Below are 12,983 nucleotides of genomic sequence, written 5' to 3'. Positions count from 1 at the left end.
AGAGAGTGACTGTCAGTGTGAGAGAGTGACTGTTAATGAGTGTAAAAGAGAGTGACTGTCAGTGAGTATGTGAGAGCGATTGTCACTGTGAGGGAGTGATTCAGTGTGAGAGAGAGAGAGTGGTTGTCAGTGAGTGTGAGACACAGTGATTGTCAGTGCGAGAGAGCGAGTGACTGTCAGTGCCCTTCCTCGCAAAAGTCCTAGAACGCGTTGTTGCCAATCAACTCCGCGCACACCTCTCCTCCCACTCCCTCTTCGAACCCCTCCAGTCCGGTTTCTGCCCTGACTGTCATGTCTCTGCTAAAGACCTTTCTTTTCGACCACGCCTTTGGTCATCTTCCCCTCCCTCCCCCTGGCTCGGTCCCAGGATCTGTTACTGTAAAGCACTCTGAGGCGTCGTCCGGTGTGAAGGGCGCTATATAAATCCAAGTTATTGTTGTTGAGTGACTGTCAGTGAGTGTGAGAGAGAGTGACTATCAGTGAGTTTATGAGAGAGTGCCTGGCACTATCAGAGAATGACAGTCAGTGTGAGAGTGACTGACAGTGAGTGTGAGAGAGTGTCTGTCAGTTTGAGTGAATGACTATCAGTGTGAGAGAGTGACAGTCAGTGTGGGAGTGAGTGACAGTCATTGTGAGTGAAAGTGACTTTTACTGAGTATGTTAGAGAGAGATTCTCAGTGCGAGAGAGTGACTGTCAGTGTGAGACAGTGACTGTCAGTGAGTGTGACAGAGTGATTGTCAGTGTGAGAGAGTGACTCAGTGAGTGTGTGAGAGAGTGACTGTCAGTGAGTGTCTGATGAGTGACTCAGTGAGTGTGTGAGAGAATGACTGTCAGGGTGAGAGTGACTGTCAGTGAGTGTGTGAGAGAGTCTGTCAGTGAGTGTGAAAGAGTGACTGAGAGTGACTGTCAGTGTAAGAGAGTGACCTTCAGTGAGTGTGTGAGAGTGACTGTCTGAGTGTGTGAGTGTGACTGTCAGTGTGAGAGAGATTGACTGTCAGTGAGTGTGTGATGAATGACTCTCAGTGAGTGTGTGGGAGAATGACAGTCAGTGTGGGAGAGAGTGACTCCATGTGGGAGAGTGTCTGTCAGTGTGGGAGAGGGACTGTCATTGTGAGTGAAAGTGACTGTCAGTGTGAGAGGAAGAGACTGTTGGTGAATGTGTGAGAGAATGACTGTCAATGAGTGTGTGACAGAGTGATTGTCAGTGTGAGAGTGACTGTCAGTGAGGGACAGAGAGTGATTGTCAGTGCGAGAGAGAGTGACCGTCATGAAAATCTGCCTCAGTGCTTCTCACTCCTCTCAGAAAGTTGTGGGTTTCATGTTGGGACCTGAACTCACACAGTCCAGGTTGACACTGCAGTGCATTTCTGAAGAAGCATTGCATTGTCAGAGGTCCCATCTGTCTGTTCAGGTGGATGTTAAAGATCCCGTAGCACTGTTCAAAAAAAACAAGAGTTTCTCTTTCTCGATGTCCTGGTGTCCAGCAATTCCTCAGATAAAATTGGTGACTCACTCCATGGTTATCATAGAATTATAGAATCATAGAATTGTACAGCACAAAAAGAGGCCATTCGGCCCATCGAGTCTGTGCCGGATCTTTGAATAGATCAATGTAATGTCAATCCCACTCCCCAGCCCTTTCCCCATAACCCGGCAAACCCATCCTCCTCAAATATCCATCCACCGCGTTTTTAAAAGTAGTTATCGAATCGGCCTCCACTACCCTTTCAGGCAATGCGTTCCAGATTTGAACAACTCGCTGATTGAAAAAATGTCTTCTCACCTCCTCTCTGCTTCTTTTAGAGACTATTTTAAATCTGTGACCTCGAGTCACCGACACACCCACCAGTGGAAACAGTTTTTCCCTTTCTAACCTATCAAATCCCCTCATGATTTTGAAAACCTCTATTAAGTCTCCTCATACCCTTCTCTGCTCCAATGAGAATAATCCTAACCTCTCTTGCCTTTCCTCATAATCAAGGTCCCTCATTCCTGGTACCATCCTCGTAAATCTCCTCTGCACCCTTTCCAATGCCTTAATATCCTTCCGATAGTGTGGTGCCCAGAACTGGGCGCAGTATTCTAACTGAGGCCTAACCAGTGTTTTATATAGGTTAATCATAACCTCCTGACTCTTGTACTCTATGCCCCTACTTATAAAGCCTAGTATCACATATGGCCTTTTTACAGCTTTATCTACCTGTCCTGCCACCTTCAAGGATTCATTTACCTGAACCCCCAGGTCTCTCTGTTCCTTCACCCCCTCTTAAGATTGTATTACCAGTCTATATTGCCTCCCCTCATTCTTTCTACCAAAATGCATTACCTCGCATTTCTCCACATTGAAATTCATCTGCCATGTGTCTGCCCATTTTACCATTCTGTCTATGTCTTCCTGCAATTGGCTGCTATCCTTCTCACTGTTTAGCACCCTAACTGTTGTTTGACATTGCTATATAGCAATTGGTGGCGTTCTCCGATAAATATAGTTACTACACTACACAGTAAATCCTGTGAAGTGCATTGGGACATCCTCTTGACCTGAAAGGTGCTGAATCAAATTCAGGTATTATGAAATCCTCAGCTAACAGTGGGTTCTGTAATGCAATGTCTCAGATGCCTTTTGATTGTGGTTGTCTGGCTATGTGTGGGACTGACCTCCCAAGGCACTGAGATCTCCTTCTAATGGGTCTCACTGGATGCTGAATAAGACACCCGCCTAACCCCACACCCCCCAAAAATATCTGTGATCAACTGGGGGCAGGGACTCTTACCACTCAGCTCCCGTTAACCCAGCAAGCCAAACCCCTAATGGCTAGGGAAGTCCTAGCTAGACAAGCAGTGGGAAAGCTTGCCAGAACGTGCTTTCAGTGGCAAGCTATGCGGTTCCAGCAATACCCCAACGCACACTCTGAGGTGCCACAACTTGGCTCTTGTCAAAAGCCTTGGCTGTTGCCAACCTGCACCTAATACTCTCCGGATTTAGGTAAGCAGGACGCATCCCTCCAGGGAGAGAGAGAGAGAGAGTGGGCATTCCATTCCAACAATCTATCTCTGGGATTTCCATGTGCAGGTGGGATGCAGGAAATTCTCAGTTTGTTTTGGAGACTCTTAAACACGGTGAAGGGTTTCCTCACGTGTCAGGCTGATCCCAGCCAACCAAACAAAATGACCAGCTGATCAGGGTCAGCTGGTCCTGGAAACACATTGCTCTGTGTGTGAGTTATGGATATCTCTCTCTCTCTTGCAGCCGAACCTGGTGGAGGAATACTTTGAGGCTCACAGTAGTGGCAAGGTGCTGACCTCTGACCTCACACTGCAGAAGCTGAAGACTCCGAGGCTGGATCAGGTCAATGAGGGGGAGGGGTGGCGGGCGTGACTGGGATGGACTGGGGAGGGGCAGTGGTTGGAGCCAGGGAAGGAGCGTGAGGCTGGGCTGGGGGTGGGGCTGAGGCAGTAGGCAGGGCGAGGCGTGGGACGGTGGGTGGGGATTGTGGTGGGCGGAGCTGGTGGCCTGGGGAGGGGGCGGGGAGGGGCTGGGGGAGGAGTGGTGGCCTGGGGAGGAGCTGGGGGAGGAGTGGTGGCCTGGGGAGGGGCTGGGGGAGGAGTGGTGGCCTGGGGAGGGGCTGGGGAGGAGTGGTGGCCTGGGGAGGGGCTGGGGGAGGAGTGGTGGCCTGGGGAGGGGCGGGGAGGGGCTGGGGAGGAGTGGTGGCCTGGGGAGGAGCTGGGGGAGGAGTGGTGGCCTGGGGAGGGGGCGGGGAGGGGCTGGGGGAGGAGTGGTGGCCTGGGGAGGGGCTGGGGGAGGAGTGGTGGCCTGGGAGGGGGCGGGGAGGGGCTGGGGAGGAGTGGTGGCCTGGGGAGGGGCGGGGAGGGGCTGGGGAGGAGTGGTGGCCTGGGGAGGGGCGGGGAGGGGCTGGGGGAGGAGTGGTGGCCTGGGGAGGGGCTGGGGGAGGAGTGGTGGCCTGGGGAGGGGCGGGGAGGGGCTGGGGAGGAGTGGTGGCCTGGGGAGGGGGCGGGGAGGGGCTGGGGGAGGAGTGGTGGCCTGGGGAGGGGGCGGGGAGGGGCTGGGGAGGAGTGGTGGCCTGGGAGGGGGGGGAGGGGCTGGGGGAGGAGTGGTGGCCTGGGGAGGGCTGGGGAGGAGTGGTGGCCTGGGGAGGGGCGGGGAGGGGGTGGGGATGGCGTGGCTGGGGGAGGTGGGCCGGGGTGACTCTCTGATGTACCACAGGTGGTGCTGAGAGAGCTGTTGGGGGAAAGTTGCTCGCCCTTCACCACAGAGCTGGAGCGGCTGCAGCGCCGCTCAAACAGCCTCTTCCACAAGTGGATGCTTCAGCTGCAGTGAGTATTGCCCGCAGCAACACAGCCCTCCCAGCAACACAGCCCTCCCAGCAACACAGCCCACCCAGCAACGCAGCCCACCCAGCAACGCAGCCCACCCAGCAACGCAGCCCACCCAGCAACGCAGCCCACCCAGCAACGCAGCCCACCCAGCAATGCAGCCCACCCAGCAACGCAGCCCTCCCAGCAACACAGCCCATCCAGCAACACAGCCCACTCAGTGACGCAGCCCATCCAGCAACGCAGCCCATCCAGCAACGCAGCCCACCCAGCAACGCAGCCCTCCCAGCAACGCAGCCCACCGAGCAACGCAACCCACCCAGCAACGCAGCCCTCCCGGCAACGCAGCCCCCTCGGCAACGCAGCCCACCTGGCAACGCAGCCCTCCCGCCAACGCAGCCCCCCCCACCACCCCGGCAACGCAGCCCACCAGGCAACGCAGCTCTACCAGCGACACAGCTCTCCCAGCAACGCAGCCCCCCCAGCAACTCATCCCCCCCAGAAATGCATCCCTCCCAGCAACGCAGCCTACCCAACAACACAGCCCTCCCAGCAACGCAGCCCTCCCAGCAACGCAGCCCTCCCAGCAACGCAGCCCACCTAGCAACGCAGCCCACCCAGCAACGCAGCCCACCCAGCAACGCAGCCCACCCCCAGCAACGCAGCCCTCCCGGCACCGCAGCCCTCCCGGCACCGCAGCCCACCCAGCAACGCAGCCCACCCAGCAACGCAGCCTTCCCAGCAACGCACCCACCCCAGCAACGCATCCCTTTCAGCAACACAGCACTCCCAGCAACGCAGCCCTCCCAGCAACGCAGCCCTCTGAACAACGCAGCCCACCCAGCAACGCAGCCCACCCAGCAACGCAGCCTTCCCAGCAACGCACCCACCCCAGCAACGCATCCCTTTCAGCAACACAGCACTCCCAGCAACGCAGCCCTCCCAGCAACGCAGCCCTCTGAACAACGCAGCCCACCCAGCAACGCATCCCCCCACCAATAACGCGGCCCTCCCGGCAACGCAGCCCTAGCGGCAACGCAGCCCTCCCGGCAACGCAGCCCCCTCGGCAACGCAGCCCACCAGGCAACGCAGCCCTCCCGGCAACGCAGCCCCCACCCACCCCCCGGCAACGCAGCCCACCCGGCAATGCAGCCCTCCCAGCGACGCAGCCCTCCCAGCAGCGCAGCCCTCCCAACAACGCACCCCCCCCCAGCAACGCAGCCCCCCCCAGGGCAAAGCAGCCACCCACCCCCAGCAGCGCAGCCCTCCTGGCAACGCAGCCCCCCAGCAACGCAACTAACCCCCAGCAACGCAGCCCTCCCAGCATCGTAGCCCTCCCAGCAAAGCATCCCCTCCAGCAATGCAGCCCTCCCAACAACACAGCCCACCCAGCAACGCAGCCTACCCAACAACGCAGCCTACCCAACAACGCAGCCTACCCAACAACGCAGCCCTCCCAGCAACGCAGCGCACCCAGCAATGCATCCCTCCCAGCAACGCAGCCCACCCAACAACGCAGCCCACCCAGCAACGCAGCCCACCCAGCAACGCAGCCCACCCAGCAACACAGCCCACCCAGCAACGCAGCCCACCAGCAACGCAGCCCACCCAGCAACGCATCCCCCCTCAGCAACGCAGCCCTCCCGGCAACGCAGCCCCCCAGAAACACAACCGACCCCCAGCAACGCAGCCCTCCCAGCATCGCAGCCCTCCCAGCAAAGCATCCCCTCCAGCAATGCAGCCCTCCCAACAACACAGCCCACCCAGCAACGCAGCCCCCCTCGGCAACGCAGCTCACCCAGCTACACCCCCCCCCCAACAACGCAGCCCACCCAGCAACGCAGCCCTCCCGGCCACGCAGCCCCCCCGGCATCGCAGCCACCCCGGCAACGCAGCCCCCCCCCCCCCCCCCCCCCCCGGCAACGCAGCCCTCCCAGCAACGCAGCCCATCCAGCAATGCAACCCACCCAGCAATGCAGCCCTAGCAGCAATGCAACCACACACCAGCAACGCAGCCGCCCAGCAACGCAGCCCTCCAGCAACGCAGCCCCCCAGCAATGCAACCACATACCAGCAACGCAGCCCACCCAGCAACGCAGCCCTCCAAGCAACGCATCCCTCCCAGCAACACAGTCCACCCAGCTACGCAGCCCACCCAGCAACGCAGCCCACCCCCAGCACCGCAGCCCTCCCGGCACCGCAGCCCACCCAGCAACGCAGCCCACCCAGCAACGCATCCCCCCTCAGCAACGCAGCCCTCCCGGCAACGCAGCCCCCCAGAAACGCAACCGACCCCCAGCAACGCAGCCCTCCCAGCATAGCAGCCCTCCCAGCAAAGCATCCCCTCCAGCATGCAGCCCTCCAAACAACACAGCCCACCCAGCAACGCAGCCCTCCCGGGCCACGCAGCCCCCCCGGCATCGCAGCCACCCCGGCAACGCAGCCACCCCCCGGCAACGCAGCCCTCCCAGCAACGCAGCCCATCCAGCAATGCAACCCACCCAGCAATGCAGCCCTAGCAGCAATGCAACCACACACCAGCAACGCAGCCGCCCAGCAACGCAGCCCTCCAGTAACGCAGCCCACTCGGCACCACAGCCCCCCAGCAATGCAACCACATACCAGCAACGCAGCCCACCCAGCAACGCAGCCCTCCAAGCAACGCATCCCTCCCAGCAACACAGTCCACCCAGCTACGCAGCCCACCCAGCAACGCAGCCCACCCCCAGCACCGCAGCCCTCCCGGCACCGCAGCCCACCCAGCAACGCAGCCCACCCAGCAACACAGCCCTCTCAGCAACGCACCCCCCCCCAGCAACGCATCCCTCCCAGCAACACAGCACTCCCAGCAACGCAGCCCACCCAGCAACGCATCCCCCCACCAATAACGCAGCCCTCCCGGCAACGCAGCCCTCCCGGCAACGCAGCCCCCTCGGCAACGCAGCCCCCCCGGCAACACAGCCCACCCAGCAACGCACCCCCCCCAACATCGCAGCCCACCCAGCAACGCAGCCCTCCCGGCAACGCAGTCCCCCAAGCATCGCAGCCACCCCGGCAACGCAGCCACCCCCAGCAACGCAGCCCACCCAGCAACGCAGCCCTCCCGGCAACAACGCAGCCCCCTCGGCTACGCAGCCCTCCCGGCAACGCAGCCCCCCCCGGCAACGCAGCTCACCCAGCTACACCCCCCCCCCAACAACGCAGCCCACCCAGCAACGCAGCCCTCCCGGCCACGCAGCCCCCCCAGCATCGCAGCCACCCCGGCAACGCAGCCCCCCCCCCGGCAACGCAGCCCTCCCAGCAACGCAGCCCATCCAGCAATGCAACCCACCCAGCAATGCAGCCCTAGCAGCAATGCAACCACACACCAGCAACGCAGCCGCCCAGCAACGCAGCCCTCCAGCAACGCAGCCCACTCGGCAACGCAGCCCCCCAGCAATGCAACCACATACCAGCAACGCAGCCCACCCAGCAACGCAGCCCACCCAGCAACGCAGCCCACCAGGCAACGCATCCCCCCACCAATAACGCAGCCCTCCCGGCAACGCAGCCCCCTCGGCAACGCAGCCCTCCCGGCAACGCAGCACTCCCGGCAACGCAGCCCCCCCCCCGGCAACGCAGCCCACCCAGCAATGCACCCTCCCCAACATCGCAGCCCACCCAGCAACGCAGCCCTCCCGGCAACGCAGTCCCCCAAGCATCGCAGCCACCCCGGCAACGCAGCCACCCCCAGCAATGCAGCCCACCCGGCAATGCAGCCCACCCGGCAAAGCAGCCCTCCCGGCAAGGCAGCCCACCCAGCAACGCAGCCCACCCAGCAACGCACCCCCCACCCAGCAACACATCCCCCCCAGCAACTCATCCCACCCCAGCAACGCGCCCCACCCCAGCAGCGCATCCCCCCCAGCAACGCAGCCCACCCAGCAGCGCATCCCCCCACCAACAACACAGCCCTTCCGGCAATGCAGCCCACCCGGCAAAGCAGCCCTCCCGGCAAGGCAGCCCACCCAGCAACGCAGCCCACCCAGCAACGCACCCCCCACCCAGCAACACATCCCCCCCAGCAACTCATCCCACCCCAGCAACGCGCCCCACCCCAGCAGCGCATCCCCCCCAGCAACGCAGCCCACCCAGCAGCGCATCCCCCCACCAACAACACAGCCCTTCCGGCAACGCAACCCTCCCAACAACACAGCCCACCCAGCTACACAGCCTACCCAAGAATGCAGCCCTCCCAGCAACGCAGCCCACCCCCAGCAACGCAGCCCTCCCGGCACTGCAGCCCACCCAGCAACGCAGCCCACCCAGCAACGCAGCCTTCCCAGCAACGCACCCACCCCAGCAACGCATCCCTCCCAGCAACACAGCACTCCCAGCAACGCAGCCCTCCCAGCAACGCAGCCCTCCCAGCAACGCAGCCCACCCAGCAACGCATCCCCCCACCAATAACGCAGCCCTCCCGGCAACGCAGCCCTAGCAGTAACGCAGCCCTCCCGGCAACGCAGCCCACCTGGCAACGCAGCCCTCCCGGCAACGCAGCCCCCCGCCACCCCCCGGCAACCCAGCCCACCCGGCAATGCAGCCCTCCCAGCAGCGCAGCCCTCCCAACAACGCATCCCCCCCCTGGCAATGCAACCCCCCCCGGCAACGCAGCCCACCTGGCAACGCAGCCCACACAGCAACGCAGCCCTCCCGGAAACGTAGCCCCCCAGCAATGCAACCACACACCAGCAACGCAGCCCACCCAGCAACGCAGCCCTCCAAGCATCGCAGCCCTCCCAGCAAAGCATCCCCTCCAGCTACGCAGCCCACCCAACAACGCAGCCCACCCAGCAACGCAGCCCACCCAGCAACGCAGCCCACCCAGCAACGCAGCCCACCCAGCAACGCAGCCCACCCAGCAACGCAGCCCACCCAGCAACGCAGCCCACCCAGCAACGCAGCCCCACCACCAATAACGCAGCCCTCCTGGCAACGCAGCCCTTCTAGCAACGCAGCCCCCTCGGCAACGCAGCCCCCTCGGCAACGCAGCCCTCCCGGCAACGCAGCCCCCCCGGCAACGCAGCCCAGCCAGCAACGCATCCCCCCCCCAACAACGCAGCCCTCCCAGCAACGCAGCCCTCCCGGCAACAACGCAGCCCCCTCGGCTACGCAGCCCTCCCGGCAACGCAGCCCCCCCGGCAACGCAGCTCACCCAGCTACGCACCCCCCCCCCAACAACGCAGACCACCCAGCAACGCAGCCCTCCCGGCCACGCAGCCCAGCCAGCAACGCATCCCCCCCCCAACAACGCAGCCCTCCCAGCAACGCAGCCTACCCAGCAGCGCATCCCCCCACCAACAACGCAGCCCTTCCGGCAAAGCAGCCCTCCCGGCAACAACGCAGCCCCCTCGGTTACGCAGCCCTCCCGGCAACGCAGCCCCCCCGGCAACGCAGCTCACCCAGCTACGCACCCCCCCCAACAACGCAGCCCACCCAGCAACGCAGCCCTCCCGGCCACGCAGCCCCCCCGGCATCGCAGCCACCCCAGCAACGCAGCCCTCCCAGCAACGCAGCCCATCCAGCAATGCAACCCACCCAGCAATGCAGCCCTAGCAGCAATGCAACCACACACCAGCAACGCAGCCCACCCAGCAACGCAGCCCACCCCCAGCACCGCAGCCCTCCCGGCACCGCAGCCCACCCAGCAACGCAGCCCACCCAGCAACTCATCCCACCCCAGCGACGCGCCCCACCCCAGCAGCGCATCCCCCCCAGCAACGCAGCCCACACAGCAGCGCATCCCCCCACCAACAATGCAGCCCTTCCGGCAACGCAGCCCTCCCGGCAACAACGCAGCCCCCACGGCAACGCAGCCCACCCAGCTACGCACCCCCCCCAACAACGCAGCCCACCCAGCAACGCAGCCCTCCCGGCAACGCAGCCCCCCCGGCATCGCAGCCACCCCGGCAACGCAGCCCCCCCCCGGCAATGCAGCCACCCCCAGCAACGCAGCCCACACGGCAACGCAGCCCATTCAGCAACGCAGCCCACCCAGCAACGCATCCCCCCAGCAACGCATCCCACCCCAGCAACGCACCCCCCCCAGCAGCGCATCCCCCCCAGCAACGCAGCTCTCCCAGCAACTCATCCCCCCCCAGCAACGCATTCCTCCCAGCAACGCAGCCTACCCAACAACGCAGCCCTCCCAGCAACGCAGCCCTCCCAACAACGCAGCCCAGCCAGCAATGCAACCCACCCAGCAATGCAGCCCTCGCAGCAACGCAGCCCACCCAGCAACGCAGCCCACCCAGCAACGTATCCCCCCAGCAACGCAGCCCTCCCAGCAACGCAGCCCATCCAGCAATGCAACCCACCCAGCAATGCAGCCCTAGCAGCAATGCAACCACACACCAGCAACGCAGCCACCCAGCAATGCAGCCCTCCAGCAACGCAGCCCACTCGGCAACGCAGCCCCCCAGCAATGCAACCACACACCAGCAACGCAGCCCACCCAGCAACGCAGCCCTCCAAGCATCGCAGCCCTCCCAGCAAAGCATCCCCTCCCCAGCAACGCATCCCTCCCAGCAACACAGTCCACCCAGCTACGCAGCCTACCCAGCAACGCAGCCTACCCAGCAACGCAGCCCACCCCCAGCACCGCAGCCCTTCCGGCACCGCAGCCCACCCGGCAACGCAGCCCACCCGGCAACGCAGCCCACCCAGCAACGCAGCCCTCCCAGCAACGCACCCCCCACCCAGCAACGCATCCCTCCCAGCAACACAGCACTCCCAGCAACGCAGCCCACCCAGCAACGCAGCCCACCCAGCAACGCATCCCCCCACCAATAACGCATCCCTCCCGGCAACACAGCCCTCCCAGGAACGCAGCCCCCTCGGCAAATGCAGCCCCCTCGGCAACGCAGCCCTCCCGGCAACGCAGCCCCCCCCGGCAACGCAGCCCACCCAGCAACGCACCCCCCCCCAACAACGTAGCCTTTCCGGCAACGCAGCCCTCCCGCAACAACGCAGCCCCCCCCGGCAACGCAGCCTTCCCGGCAACGCAGCCCCCCCGGCAATGCAGCCCTCCCAGCAACGCACCCCCTCCAACATCGCAGCCCACCCAGCAACGCAGCCCTCCCGGCAACGCAGCCCCCCCAGCATCGCAGCCACCCCAGCAACGCAGCCCACCCAGCAACGCAGCCCACCCAGCAACGCAGCCCACCCAGCAACGCATCCCCCACCCAGCAACGCATCCCCCCAGCAACTCATCCCACCCCAGCAACGCGCCCCCCCCAGCAGCGCATCCCCCCCAGCAACGCAGCTCTCCCAGCAGCTTATCCCCCCCAACAACGCAGCCCTCCCAGCAACGCAGCCCACCCTGCAACGCAACCCACCCAGCAACGCAGCCCTCCCAGCATTGCAGCCCTCCCAGCAAAGCACACCCTCCAGCAATGCAGCCCTCCAAACAACACAGCCCACCCAGCAACGCAGTCTACCCAACAACGCAGCCCTCCCAGCAATGCAGCGCACCCAGCAATGCAGCCCACCCAGCAACGCAGCCCACCCAACAACGCAGCCCACCCCCAGCAATGCAGGCCTAGCGGCAACGCAGCCCTCCCGGCAACGCAGTCCTCCCGGCAATGCAGTCCTCCCGGCAATGCAGCCCGCCGGTCTACGCAGCACCCCAGCAGCGCAACCACCCCCCAGCAACGCAGCATCCCAGCATCGCAGCCCTCCCAGCAAAGCATCCCGCCCCCAGCAATGCAGCCCTCCCGGCAACGCAGCCCACCTGGCAACGCAGCCCACCCAGCAACGCAGCCCACCCCCAGCACCGGAGCCCTCCCGGCACCGCAGCCCACCCAGCAACGCAGCCCCCCCCCCCCCCGGCAACGCAGCCCACTCAGCTACGCACCCCCCCCAACAACGCAGCCCACCTAGCAATGCAGCCCTCCCGGCAACGCAGCCCTCCCGGCAACGCAGCCCCCTCGGCAACGCGGCCCCCTCGGCAACGCAGCCCTCCCGGCAACGCAGCCCCCCCGGCAACGCAGCCCACCCAGCAACGCACCCCACCCAACATCGCAGCCCACCCAGCAACGCAGCCCTCCCGGCAACGCAGCCCCCCAAGCATCGCAGCCACCCCGGCAACGCAGCCACCCCCAGCAACGCACCCCACCCAACATCGCAGCCCACCCAGCAACGCAGCCCTCCCGGCAACGCAGCCCCCCAAGCATCGCAGCCACCCCGGCAACGCAGCCACCCCCAGCAACGCAGCCCACCCGGCAACGCAGCCCACCCGGCAACGCAGCCCACCCAGCAACGCAGCCCACCCAGCAACGCACCCCCCACCCAGCAACTCATCCCCCCCAGCAACTCATCCCACCCCAGCAACGTGGCCCCCCCAGCAGCGCATCCCCCCCAGCAACGCAGCCCACCCAGCAGCGCATCCCCCCACCAACAACGCAGCCCTTCCGGCAACGCAGCCCTCCCGGCAACAACGCAGCCCCCACGGCAACGCAGCCCTCCCGGCAACGCAGGCCCCACCGGCAACGCAGCCCACCCAGCTACGCCCCCCCCTCAACAACGCAGCCCACCCAGCAACGCAGCTCTCCCGGCAACGTAGCCCCCCGGCATCGCAGCCACCCCGGCAACGCAGCCCCCCCGGCAA

General features: G+C 64.2%; 1 protein-coding gene across 1 annotated transcript; it reads left to right on the top strand.

The window, feature by feature from the left end:
• Positions 1-6,326: 6,326 nt before the first annotated feature.
• Positions 6,327-7,685, top strand: LOC121852828 (proline-rich protein 36-like). The gene has a single exon (XM_042346716.1). The coding sequence runs from the start codon at positions 6,327-6,329 to the stop codon at positions 7,683-7,685; it is 1,359 nt and encodes a 452-aa protein (XP_042202650.1).
• Positions 7,686-12,983: the final 5,298 nt, after the last annotated feature.

The sequence above is a fragment of the Callorhinchus milii genome, unplaced genomic scaffold (assembly GCF_018977255.1).
Source record: "Callorhinchus milii isolate IMCB2004 unplaced genomic scaffold, IMCB_Cmil_1.0 Scaffold1461, whole genome shotgun sequence".
NCBI lineage: Eukaryota > Metazoa > Chordata > Chondrichthyes > Chimaeriformes > Callorhinchidae > Callorhinchus > Callorhinchus milii.
The sequence above is the reverse complement of the archived record's forward strand: the minus strand, read 5'-3'. Positions and strand labels throughout refer to the sequence as shown.

Coding starts and splice junctions, on each gene's coding strand:
- LOC121852828 (XM_042346716.1), top strand. CDS start 6,327: ATGCAACCACACACCAGCAACGCAGCCGCCCAGCAACGCAGCCCTCCA.